At 34.1% G+C, this 13,595-nt stretch overlaps 1 protein-coding gene across 4 annotated transcripts; it reads right to left on the bottom strand.

Moving 5' to 3' along the window:
* Nucleotides 1–1,499: 1,499 nt before the first annotated feature.
* LOC112569152 lies at nt 1,500–13,396 on the bottom strand. Of its 4 annotated transcripts, XM_025246864.1 has the most exons (11): nt 13,126–13,386; nt 10,988–11,014; nt 10,691–10,731; nt 9,766–9,902; nt 9,283–9,457; nt 8,321–8,572; nt 7,762–8,034; nt 7,013–7,135; nt 5,748–6,119; nt 5,354–5,460; nt 3,813–5,059 (listed from the first exon to the last, which is right to left on the bottom strand). In XM_025246864.1, the coding sequence occupies exons 4-11, from the start codon at nt 9,850–9,852 to the stop codon at nt 4,946–4,948; spliced, it is 1,503 nt and encodes a 500-aa protein (XP_025102649.1). In that variant the 5' UTR covers nt 9,853–9,902; nt 10,691–10,731; nt 10,988–11,014; nt 13,126–13,386; the 3' UTR covers nt 3,813–4,945. The 4 variants fall into 4 exon arrangements, with proteins under 4 accessions (XP_025102648.1, XP_025102649.1, XP_025102646.1 ...); XM_025246863.1 differs by lacking the exons at nt 3,813–5,059; nt 5,354–5,460; nt 5,748–6,119 and adding exons at nt 1,500–2,685; nt 2,909–3,001; nt 3,246–3,338 and having other exon boundaries at nt 10,691–11,014; nt 13,126–13,396; XM_025246861.1 differs by having other exon boundaries at nt 9,391–9,457; nt 10,691–11,014; nt 13,126–13,391.
* Between the last annotated feature and the right edge of the window lie 199 nt (nt 13,397–13,595).

Genomic DNA, 13,595 nt, shown 5'->3' with positions numbered 1-13,595 from the left:
CTATGAAGAAACAAAAAATTATCAGGGGAGGTAATGCGTGATAACAATCTGGGTTTAAAAGCGCGGGTTCTCCTCCTTACCCTGAGACGAACTCGTGCACACACACGCAGGTACTGACACATAGTTTATTTCTGTGTACTACATGTACCAGGTTTATAGGTCGAATGTATCTTCATAGACAATGTACATATGCTCTCTCTTTATCTTAACGGTTCAGATCCCACTATATAGCAGTCCTCAGTGTCCTTGTCTGAGAACCTGTGACTCACCAGGTGTGACTGCTGCAGGTGTAATTACCAGCTTTTATTACACGAGAACTCGTTCAAAAGCATATATAAGAGTTAAATGCACTTAGGCAGATGCTCGTTCTTGACCAACTGAATCATTATTATTTTTTCAACTGTGTTTGTTGTTGTTGTTGTTGTTGTTGTTGTTGTTGTTGTTGTTGTTGTTGGTTGTGTGTGTGTGTATTTCATTTAGAAGTTTTGCTCAGTTACAAAGCAGTCTCAATTTTTTTGCATAGGGTACTAAAAAATAATAACAGTTTTAGTGGTGGTAACTAAGTTCAAGACTTCAAGAATCAATTGTATGAATAAATAAGCTGTGACAGATGTCAGATCACTTGATTAAGCAAAGTAACTTAACTTAAGCTCATCACAGATGCTTGCACAGACTTCATGGCATAGAAATCTCGCCGTTTCTGACTAGACATGACAGTGCTTTGTGTGCCTGAAAGGCAGTTGAACAAAGTAGTTGATTTGTTGATTTTTTTCACTTTGTAAAGGGACCCCTTAGAGTTAGCCTGGGACCCCTTAGAAATCTGAAGAAGGGGTCCCTGGGACCTCAAAGAATTTAGCCTTAGCAGAAGCCCTGCCTATTTACATATCCTGTTTAAGAACTTCATAGGACTGAGATAACGAGGAATAAAATATAACTTCATGCATTTAAATGAATTTTGCTATAAAAATGTAAATAAAATTTTCATATATTATGCGATTTTAATACTAACAATAGTAAATGTAGGAATCATAGTATTCATATTCACTTTTTCGCTAAACAACAATTCAGTTTTTGATTGCATGCGAACAAATTTATGTAAATGATGCTTGCGTGTAAAGCAATTTAGCTTCATGTTCCATCTGTGTGAGTGAGCAGGAATGCGTAAATGTATGTGTGTGTGTGTGTGAGTGCGTGCGTTTGTGGAGGTGGGTAGGCAGGTAGCGTGTCCTCTTCACGTGTAAGATTTCTCTTAGGTACGAGGCATTGCTGAGAGATGAGTTACCGCTTTCAGGAAAATCCTCTTGAAATTGTATTCTTTCCTGTCTCTTTTTTACATCTGATTGTTTAACCTTCAGCTTTATCGGTGATTTTATATCTATACACTCAGCCTTATGCATAATCATAAAAATTAAGCACACACACACACACACACACACACACAGAGTTTACGACAGGTTGAAATAAAAAAGGGAACAAAGTGATGAATGAAAGCTATTATATTTAAACCGACTTCCTTACCATAATTTGTGGTCGAGAAGTTTCATGTTATAGACACAAAGGACTGTTTTTTTGTCCTTTTACCCGAAATTTCAATTACAAATCACACAATCGTGAGTCGTGAGAACATTTTACTCAGCATTAGCGAAAACAAGCATGAAATATACATATATATATATCTATTAAATTTTAATTCCCCAGTTGCTGCTCAGTTTATTACATACAGTTTGTATTTATGCAAGTTTATGTTGATGTCACACTAAGCAGTTAATTTAAAATAAATGTATCAACTCCAGGCAGCTTTATGTTCAAAACAATTAACCTGACGCTTTAGGAATGTGAGTGGAGATAAGAAATGACACTCGTCCACCAAATAATGGAGCTTGTAGCTGAATTAACTGGTATCCACCCTGTCAGGGCGGGACAAGAGTTTGGAGAGGAGTTGAATGTGAACGATTTTAATCGAAGTAGAAATGTCACTTATTAAGTATGATTTTTTTATAAATTAAGGAGGATTAGAGAGAGGAGGGATAAAAAGAGAGAAAAGTGGCGATCAAAAATAGATACAATGACAGCATGGTAAACACAATATATATCATGTTTATAAGCAAAGCTAAAAATATTTGTATTTAAAGAGCATCATAAATAAACACGTGTCTCCAAATTGAGTAAAAAAGAGTCTGAGATAATTAAGTGTATATATACACGGGTATACACAAAAACGTGGTTACAAAAGTTAACATGCAATATTATAAACATTACATAATTATTGCAATTTAATGTAATATGCCATTTTACTATTATGCTTATATAAAATCAATGAAAAACAAACAGGGAAAAACATAATCAAGACCTGAGAGCAACGAAATACGATTGATAATACAGAGACTGAATACTGATGTAAAAACTTTGTGTGACAAGTCCATTTCAGATTCACAACTAAAGATACTAACATATATTTTTCTTTTAGGCATAAACATTCTAAAATGTGTCTTTTTTTATTTGAGATCATGTTTGATATAGTTATCAATGAAAAGCCACTAAGTCGAATAATCAATGAAGGCTGTTTCAACTTTTAAAAATCCAGGACGAACTCTAGTGCTTTACCAATCAGTCTGTGTAAAGTATTTACAGATTTGGAACAATCGAAGAAGATGGTTCTCATAAATCAGTCTGGGATTACCAGTTCTGTCAAAAGAAATTATAACAAATAACTTTTATTAATCAGACCTTGTTGTAGATGCTCTTTTATTATAACTATTTATCTCATCTAAAATACTCCAAATGATGCTCATTTCTAAGCAGTATGCATTTAAAAATAATTTTGCAAAATATCAGTCATTATGCACAATTATAAGCTTTGTTGTCGCATTTTAAAGACAAGAGCAATATTTTATGTACGGTATGTTACCTGGTTGTTCAGACACATTTTGACCTGCAATGATTACTTCTTCGTAGCGATGCTCATTTTTGTTTTCTCTTTTAGCCTTGTCATCGTCAGCTCCTGCACCACGAATATAACATCAGTCAAGCTGGTGTTGCTGCACGAGTCGTATCAGTTTGTTGTTGTTGTTGTGGTGGTGGCGGTGGGGGTGTGGTGGTGGTGGTGGTGTTGTTTTGTGTTATGGCTTAGGCTATATCGCCATACTCAACTGAATTATGCTTTAATTATACACATAAAAGGAATTTTCCCAGTGTTACTTGTTTAAGCAGAGCAGTGATAAAAAGTAATGTTAATACTCAGCTACCTGCTGTTGGTGATGATTTGCTTCCACTAAGAGCGAGGTCCACGTAGCTGTGTTCGTTGTTTTCAGGTCTCCTTGTCGTGTCATACAATGGCTCTGAGATAGGAAAACTAGAATAAAGTCTCCACAAGTGACATTAAGACACGAAAATCATTGAAAAAATTCTTTACATGTAAATGATGCCTTTTTGATTTAGACTGGTAGCTGTATATATATATTGTAGTGAGATAACAGATGATTAGTTGTATTCTAATTAAAATAAGACGGCTTATGATTTAATTTTTTGTGGTGCGTCAGTTGTCGGCATGAATAAAAAACGATAAACAAGTTGACACTGAATAGAAAAGGTAGCAGACTAAAAGATATTTAAGCTTTTGGATAATTAGAGACGAATTTTCTCGGAATTACGTATCCTTCCATCACAGAGCTTTCATCGTACACCATTGACACTACTGTTATTTATATACAGATATGTGTGTGTGAAAAATGTACTGTGTGATAGTTTTGCTTACTTTTCTGATCGTAACTATCATAATGATTGAAATACACAGCACGAAAAAGTTTGCAGAAATATTTTATTTTCACAATTATGGTGTTACAAAAAATTTAAAAAATAATTATTATTATATCATGTTTTTTGGTTCAATATTTATGTTATTAATTAAATTCTAACATAATCTATGTAATAGCGCGTTTTAAATCATACATAAACTTTTAAAAATAACAAACAAACAAAAACAGAAAAAAATTGGCTCTCATGTAATTCATATTGCTTACTTTTTAATTAACCAGTTTCTTACATTTTCTCTTTCTTAATGTATGAATACGTGTATCTTTCTAACTGTCTTTTCTGTCGTTCCCACCTTTTTTTGTCACTCCGACATTCCATTTATAATGCTATGGGCAGTACAATACCTAGCAATGTTTTTAAGTCGAAGGAATATTACAAGTAAGATTTATAATTGCATATGGGCAAGCAATATACAAATAAACTCGTAAAAACATGATGAGTCTAATTACATTATATATATATAGACACGTGACCTGAAACAACATTAGATGCAAATGGTGCACTATATTATATCATGTCATGTTATCACAACATTATGAGTTGATTAACTAAATGTCTTGTGTAACAGAAAAGTTCCAGTGACTGTTCATTCTGAATTCAGGCATCGCGTATCTGCCACCAGACCGAAACTAAGAATTTTTATGCAAACACATGATTATGATTAATAAGGATTCCTTTTTGTCTTTTGTGGTTAATGAAGACTTTTAAGTTCTTATGCTTGGTTCTGGTTATCTTGAAACAAATATTAACAATGAAAACATGACTGTTTTTGTTCCTTGCTGAGAGGTTGTAGTTCCAAGAGATTAAAGAAAGAGATGAAACTTTCAGCAAAGGACAAATAAGAATGGCTAAGCTGAGAGAGAGAAAAAAACACTGATGATCATGTCAATGTTGACATCCCATGTATGCAGGCTTTTGAACGTAAATAATAATAGTTGATGTCGTTAAAAAAACGTTTTCATGACTAGATTCGCTTGTTCATCCAAAATCGAAGGATGAGACTTATTATAACAGTGACAGCTGTCAATAATGAGATTGTATTATTTATTTTACGAGAGTCTTGCTAAAGACAGTGTAGGGAAGAGAATAAAAGTAAGTTCAGCAGCAGATTAAAATATCACAGAAAAAGATGTTATGTGATTTGAAGATGGTGGTAGTTATCGGCTTGGTTCTCTTGTCCAGTTCGATCCTCTTCGAAATGTAGTTCATTGTACTCATCTTCAGAAATTGACGGTAATGAATATTCCTGTTTTAATAAGTGAATGGCATTATAAGTTACAGGTTGTAATAAAAGGTTGTAAATATGTTTTTACAAATACATCTATCAATATAGAACCCAATAAATAATATTTAAAGAGGTGACAATCCAGTTAAAGACATCTTGGCTTTAAAACTTCTTTACCTTTAGTAACTAAAAATTAATAAACTGAGATTGATAAAGTAAAATCAGAGCATTTTTCTTGTGTGCAATTTAAAATGATTTTAACAGCTTTATCGTAGAAACATCGTCTGTGATGGATGTCTTTCAGACAATTCTTACGTTTGTGTCAGGTAGAGGTGATCCAGACATTGTTGCCCAGGGAACTACATGGTACACACCCAAACCAGAGTCAGTCGGCACCTCAGTGACATTCATATAAACTGTACCTGAATTAAAGAACGATTTTTTATGGATTATTTGTATAATGTTATCAATCGACGGATAGTTATGCGAGTTTCCGTGTATGTCTGCATATATCTACAAACTCATTAGGATACAGGTCTCTGTGTTATCGTTATGATAGGATCAATGATGTTTTAAATCACTGGCATATTTTCTCTTTTAATCCTATTCTTGTATTTTAAAACTTGTTATGTGTCTTGATTGCCTCTTTTACATCCATCAAATAATTGGTTCGACATCTTATCATATTGTGAATGACGTCCATTGTTACCATGCAAATCTTGGACGTTCCTGCTATTTACAGTAAGCGTTGGCTTTGTTGTTGGTTTCGATGCTGTTGTTGGTTGCTGCGTCTTTTGAGTCGTCTGGTGAGCGCCATCACTCTCTGTTCCACCGGTGTTGTTGAAGGAGGTTTTACAGACCGCTGCATATTCATCTACCACGTGACCGGAACTGGTTGCTTTAGTGATGGTGTACATGTCGCCTGAAGGACCTGCCTCTCGTCTTATGGGCGTCTGTGTCTGTGTCTGTGTCTGAGGCGTATTGACGACAGCATATTGCTGTGACATCGCAAGTTCCCTGTGATATTGTTTGCGGACGTCAGAAACAAATCCAAAGAAACCCCTCTCTCTGTCTAGCGTCCCTGTAGTTAAACAAGATATTAAAGACCAGTAGGTTAATGTGTTTTAATTTATTAAGAGTTGTTGTATTCTGACATTGGATACTTGTTACTTTTATGACCTATGTAAATGATGCAAAACACAATACATTACATTAGGGTATACATAACTATATAATCAAAAGCATTTAATTCTCACAAACGAGGAATTAATTGACATTAGAAATTATATAATAAAACTTATATCAAGCACAAAAACAAGCGCATACAAATGAAAAAAGAAAAGAGATGTATGGTTTATTGTACCTGAGAGAAATCCAATTGTATTTTATAGTTTTTGTAACGGTTTTTTAGTTAATAATAATCACAGGCACATTAAGTAACTTTTACTAGACTCTATTCCTTACAAAGTACGCGATAAAGATGAGAAAATACACTCGCCTGACATTGGCATGTCCAAACAGATGCGGTGTGTTAAACAAACATGTAAACTTTAAGGAGATGTAGACCCGACTAAAGCATTTCTTGTAAAGTCGAAAAATTACGATGATGTCAAAGGAAAAAACAAGGCGATAATGTGCCGTTTTTTTATATTTTTTCTTTAGCATTTCACAATATATTAGATTCTATAAAGCAAACATACTATCAATGTACATATTTATCCAATTCTTTAAAATTGTCTGGAATTTGTGAAAAGGAAAGATTATTTGTTACTTCATGCATCATACGATAGAAAGAGTATTCGATATAATACAGAAAAGAATTAAAAAAGCGAAATATGTAGATAGCTAAGTAAATAGAATATTTGAACTAGGGCTTTACATGTCATTAACATTTGCGCTGTAGATTAAATATAAAAAAATTGATAGGAGTTAGAAGTTCTAAGGGTTTAGGTGGAGAATGTCAGACGTTTTTACCTTTTCTTCGTTTGATGATGTACACAATCAAGACTCCAACTATGATGAGTACAACAAGTACAGCTGCAATAACACCACCAATTAACCCGGCATTAGGTCCACCTGTGCTCGCTTGCTGGCTTTCTAAAAAAATTAAAAAATAAATTGATCTAAGGTGGCGTGAAAATAAACACCTTATAGACAGACGAGCAACTAATATAAACAAATTTACTGCCAGTAAACTTTGGATAACAAAATGTAATTTATTTTCTGGAGCATGTTTTACATGTTTACTGAGTTTAAAATATGAAGAGACTGTACATCGTTGCAAAGTATTACATCCTACCTCCGTGAAGGCAATATACGGTAAATAATTTTAATTCTTCTTTAAGTTCCTTTGTTCCAGTTTTAAAATTAAAAAAGCGTTGCAAGTTTTATTGACCTGTACAATAAAGGATGTTTTTATGTGAAGCATATGCTTGATGGGGATATCTGTTATTAGCTGTGCATGATATCGCCAGATTTTCAAACTAAAAATTCAGTTTCAAAAGAAACAACTTATGGACAGACAAACGAGCAATAGCAAGAATGTAAGGGTCAGTAAAAGTCTTGATAACGAGATTTTTGTGGAACATTTTTTATATGTAATCCGTTTAAAATGATAAAAAAAAAAACTTTTGCAAATTTAAAGATACCTTTCATTCTTCTCTAGTTAAACCCTTGTCTTTTGTTTAAAACTAAAAAAAAATTGTTCGAACATTTTTATTTACCAGAAGAAGAAAGGACGTAGACATTTGAAGCATACTCTTGATGAAAATATGTGTTGCTAGCTGTACATAATATCGAAAGACTTTCAAACTTCTGAGTGAAGTTGAAGAAACATGTACTGGAATTCCAAGAGTCAGTCTGATTAGAACACGTGACATTCCATTGAAAAGCTGCTGAGGGATAAACATCAGTCGCTGTGCAGGTTAAACTTATCGTCTCTGACTCATCTTCTGTCTTCTTTTCATTGTTGGTGATCACAGCATTTAATGGTCCATCTAGAAATATTTATAAACTATAATTAATAATTTTTAGAAATTAATCTTTCGAATAAAGAGAAAAAAAAGAAAACAAATAGAAAATCCTTATTTACCGTCAGTTACAGTATTCTTTTCATGATGGCTTTTATGTACTTGTTTGTTATCTTTACTCTTCGTTGCAGAAAAAAACATGTTTTCTTTATCTTGCATCCTTTACATTTAAAATCCGGTTCCCCATGATACATTACGAGTATTTTCACCTTTTAATGGATAGCCTTACTTTGTGTATGTCTGATTTACTTACAAGCAACGGTGAATTTGTAAGAAATGCTTTCTTTAATGGAGCCGTCTGGACGCCATTGTAGTCGACAAGTGAATTGTTTGTTTAATTGCCGTGTAACATTTTTTAGCAGAAGAGTTGCGTTATTCATTCCTTTCCATACTAGAAGTGCTGGCGGAGTTACATCTCTTGAGGCATAACATGTACAGCTTACATCTGAGCCCTCAAAAACATACTCAGGACAGTTGTGATTGAGTTTTACCACATATGGTCCATCTTATGATAGAAAAAAAGACAATGCGTTAAAATTTGTTCATCTGAACGAGAAATCATAAACATTTTTGATACTGAGATCTACTTCATTGGTACTGAGTAATACGCGGAACTACTTGTTTGATAAAAATGTAGTGAGTAACAAAACTGCCCAGTCCACCCTCAATGATGACAATATTACTAAAAAAAAACATATCTGAAGAGAGTTTTTGGGAGTGTGATTGATTCCTCGCAATCAATAATAATGAAAGACGACAAAAATATTTTTAAAATGTAACATTACCACATATCTTATATCTTTGTAACTCTACATTTATGCTAACTCTACTGGTTCCAGAACAGTAACACAATCATTAAAATTTTTAAACATAGCGCAATAGTGACTGAACTACTTTTTAGACATGCTCCGTGGGCGACACTCTCAAATTCCTAAGCAAATACATAAATCTTTAATGCTTCCATTTTTGGGGCTGTTTTTGCGTTCCCAGTCAAAATGGCACAGGGTAATGATGTTTATGTTTGAGAAGCTCTGCGGGGAATTTGTATTCGTTCATGTGACTTTTCCTGTCTTCAGGAAAACTTTGCCGCTTTGTTAACCTGCATTGTGGTTTAAATTTCTCCCTATCGATGCTATCAGCCAAAAAGTATTTTTTATTTACAGATATTTAAGTTTTGCACAACATAAATGTGGTTGTCATAGAAAGCCTTCTTACCTATATATATTTCATCATGGAAGTAATCATCAGCACCGGGCGATACGCTTACACTGTACGTATAAAGGCCTTCAGTTATGGGAATTGATTTTGCAAAAGAGCAAACACCTTTAGTATAAGTCCTTAAGTTCACAGCAGTGTAATTCCTCAGTGTGGTTCCATAACCCCCGAATTCCTTGAAAAAAGGGATGATGATTGTTACATAACATTTGAACTTTGTATGATGTATATATCAACATTTCAAATGCACTTCCAAATCTCAAAAACTGGTTTACACTTTTTCTATACTAAATAAATATGGTGTTGGGCTAAACAATATGAAAATATTACAATCACATGTTTTCCTGGTATAAACGTGAAAGTGAAAAAAGGGATATGTTGAAGAAAAGTGCAAGAAAAGGTATGCATTGTGAATTTGATAATATAATAGAGTGAGAGGAGCCAAAATTTATCAAAAACAATAGTGGGAAAATAAACGTTTACCTCATAGTTTTCATTTTCTCTCCACTTGCACGTGTAGTTGTTGTTTGAAGAAAACATTCTCTTCACTGTGCAGCTTCCGATCACCATCCAGTTTGAAATACTTACACTGCAGTCCCCAAGTGAATACACCGGCGCCACTGAACGAAATATATGTATATTAAATGCATTTATATCTCTTGCAACATTATCTACAGTAGAGGGTTAAATTTTATAGAGATATATATTCACGTGGGTTCAATATTTCTAGAATATATATTAATAACTTCTACTAAATACTTAACCAAAATTCATGCTATTTACTTAAAAATTTTAAACAAAATTTCTGAAAACTTTTACTTTATTTTAAATAATGTTCATCTAAAAATTAAGTATTTACTTATTTTATTTACTTTCTTTTTCTGCCTTTGTGAGTTATTAGTTATGTCGGGTTATACTTAAATATCTTTTTTAATATAAAACTGTTTCTTTTCTCTACCTTTTTATATATATTTATATATGTATATGTTATCAGGATTATTATTTAATGGTTATCTAAAATATTTTAAAGAGATTGATTTAACTGTTTCTTGTCTCTATCTCCTTCTCTTTATTATATATATATAATCAAAGTGCGACATTATCGTGAGGTGAAAAAAACACATGTATGACAATGTTATAGTGATAATTTTGCATTTACGTTTACTCATAATTTCATAACCATTTAAAAATTCTATAAAGTGGTTACTTGAAATAATACCATTTTCTCTGTTAATTTCTAGAGTTCATTTTGTGTATAGATATACGCGAGCTCGTGCGTAAGAGAAAAAAAGAGAACGAGAGAGTGAATGCAAGTAGCATTACAGCTTTACCAATTTGCAAACAACCCATTAAATTGATTAAAACAATGGTATATAGTACGCTACAAAGTGCTTAGTATTTTACTTACCAATTATTCTAAAGTCACACCGTGCGTAAGTCAAGGAATCGCTGCAAGACAAGGTACGAGCTAAGTTCCTCGTGATCCCGTTCATTTTTAGCTTGTAATAATTGATACTTTGATAATAATAATAATATAGTTCAAACAATTCAAACTTATCGTTCCAAGGTGTACACTCTTTATTAATGCAAGAACGAAAGAAAATAATTTCCATCTTGTCATTATAAGCCGTAATTTGTACTGGTTTGTTCCGGTATGCATCACATGTAAATGAGCGAGTTGAGTCTTCAACAACATCCACACTACCTTGTTGACAACCATCGATAATTAAACCTGCAACAAAAGAATGATTGTAAATACTTTTTAACCTAACTATATTATTAACAAGTAAAGAACTAAACAAATATGTTTCTAATAAGTATAATAGTAGTTCGTGTTTTTTCAGTATTTAACGTCCTGAAAATATTTTTAAAAATAATGAAAACACTTAATCAAAATTAAAATGTCTCTGGCAAGGTAAGAAATCTTGTATCATATTTGTTTTAATTTAGAACGAGTTTTGAAGTGGTTTATCAATATACGTTATCAAATATTTCCTTTGATAGTTCGCTGCTTAATGTGTCGCAAGTTTGGGATACAAGAATGAACTATCTGTTTGTGACATTCTCGTATCTGACCCAGCCGTCCAGTAGTTAGCTGACCTAGTTCGAAACAGAGTTTTACAATCAGGGCATCTAAGTAATTACTACACTGTTATTCAGCGATCACTTTAAAACCTTCGCTTTGTGTGATCATTTAAGTCAGGGATGCACAACCTACGGCCCGCGGGCCATATCCGGCCCGCGACGCGGTGCCATCCGGCCCGCAAAACTTCTGCCCACAGTGCAGGAAATCGGCATGTTAGTAATAATAGAAGACCTTAAAAAAACGAAAAAAAGAAGGAATAAGTATTTATCCCCACGTAGGGGCGTTTCGCAATCTTTTTTTCGATGGACGAACATTTCGATTCAGTGCTCCTACTTGGTGTCTTTACGATGAGGCCGGACATTCAGAAGTTGGTTTCGGGAAAACAACTTCAAATATCCAACTAATTACTACATAATTAATGGTAAGTACAACTTGTTTCTAATAAAAAATGGTATCTGCTCTATTTTTTTTGTTTTTTGTATTTTTGCGGTGAAGCGGCCCGCGACACGGCTGTCCGAACTGGATATGGCCCGCGACACGGTTGTCCGAAATGGATATGGCCCGCAGGCCGAAAAAGGTTGGGCATCACTAATTTAAGTCATTAATCTGTATGATATACAGAGTAGACTGCGAGCTAGAATGATCCAACTAAGTAAAACACTACCTATCTAAATAATAAAAAAAAATTGACCAACACTGGTGAATTATTAGGAGACAGCTTAGGACATAATTGTTAGCAATATTGTTTGGTGTACGGTTGTTTTAAAGTCAATAGAGGAGAGTAGAGGCCTAAGTACTACAGTACCAAACTCAATCCACTTCTAAACGGACCACAGGAAACCAAAATCGTGGTCTGCTGATGGCAGATAAGCCCTTTAATAGCTTATTCCGGATATCAAAGGCGCGAACGAAGCTAGCAGTCAAGTTTAAATAGCTGACAGAAAAACATTGACAAGGACGAGTGCCTTGACAAGCAAAAATAAGTTTACTATCCAATCTCTAAGAAAGGATATATAGTTAAAGGGATATATCATGATTCGCAATTACGAGCAAGACATAAAGTATACAATAGGTTAAATAAAATGAAACTATCCGGAAAGAGTGGTTCAAAATGATTATAATAATATTGATGAAATACTAACATCGATGGGCTTAAAGAAGCAACTAATCTAGAATTTAAAATATTTATCTTGGATGAAATAGCTCTCAGCAGGCACTAGGTTCTGTTTTCAGCGATAAGCTGTGGAACAATTTAAATGGAAATAGTATTTAAGAAAGTGTCAAGGTCCAGGCTAGGATTATTAGGAATTAGGAAGTATCGTTTACATGCTCTCGTTTAAAACGAGTTCAAAATGTTTTAGTTTACTAGCATTTCTCAGTAATAAACTGTTAAATACTTCGTGGAAGTCGCAACAGGATGTGTCACCAAACTCTGTTTCGCCCTGTTTGCTGTGTAACTTGAGAGCGTGTTTGGACAAGTTTGTACCACTGCCAGTCCTTTGTTTCCTCCACTCTACTCCCCCTTCCCTTAACCTGGTTAGTCGCGCCAGCGAGACGAAGAAACCCTTCTAAGGCACACATAGTTCTACATTATTTAAAGCGCTTATGAAAAATAAAAACGAAATGGTTCTGGTAGCTTTATGTACTGACTGAAGTGAAAAAGCACAATTAACTATTTGTCACCATGGTATTTTATTGTAACCTCGTGTATTGTAGTACGGTTATCGTTTTGACAAATAAGTTAAACAGCCAAGTACCTGAGCCATGCTCTGTAGCCAGTAGTGCGATACCACACAGTATCCACAGTCTCCAGACAGCCATCACTTATCTCACTGTTTGAGAGAGGTGGGAGTGTTGACAGCACAACTAACAAACAACCTGAGCAGATACGGGGAGGGACATCAAGTCCACACAAACAACAATACTGTCTGTACGTGCGACCTCTTTCTCCAGGCGGTGTTGACACATTGTGGAGAGGACTGAAAAATCACTTCCCTGTTCTATTTAAAATGTCTCGTGAGGATAATACCGACAACAACACATTTGTGTGTCGTCCTTTTGCGCTCTTGTAGTTCGCCACTGGCAGTGTGATATTTCGCGCCGTACTGACAACATTTTAAACATATAAATTACATAGAGCATATAAATAGCTGATGACAATTTATATCTAGCGAAATAATATATAATTTAGACTATTATGCGCTAAACCTTTTTGATGCACTAGCCT

The sequence above is a fragment of the Pomacea canaliculata genome, linkage group LG7 (genome assembly GCF_003073045.1).
Source record: "Pomacea canaliculata isolate SZHN2017 linkage group LG7, ASM307304v1, whole genome shotgun sequence".
Taxonomy (NCBI): domain Eukaryota; kingdom Metazoa; phylum Mollusca; class Gastropoda; order Architaenioglossa; family Ampullariidae; genus Pomacea; species Pomacea canaliculata.
This window is presented reverse-complemented; position numbering and strand designations above follow the sequence as displayed.

Bases quoted from the DNA above. Each gene is read 5' to 3' on its own strand.
- LOC112569152 (XM_025246860.1), bottom strand. From the start codon at position 13,189: ATGGCTGTCTGGAGACTGTGGATACTGTGTGGTATCGCACTACTGGCT. The intron at 8,035-8,320 runs GTAAGTAAATCA...AAATATTTCTAG, and splicing joins TTACAAATTCACCGTTGCTT to ATGGACCATTAAATGCTGTG. The intron at 6,120-7,012 runs GTAAAAACGTCT...GTTTAACTACAG, and splicing joins CATCATCAAACGAAGAAAAG to GGACGCTAGACAGAGAGAGG.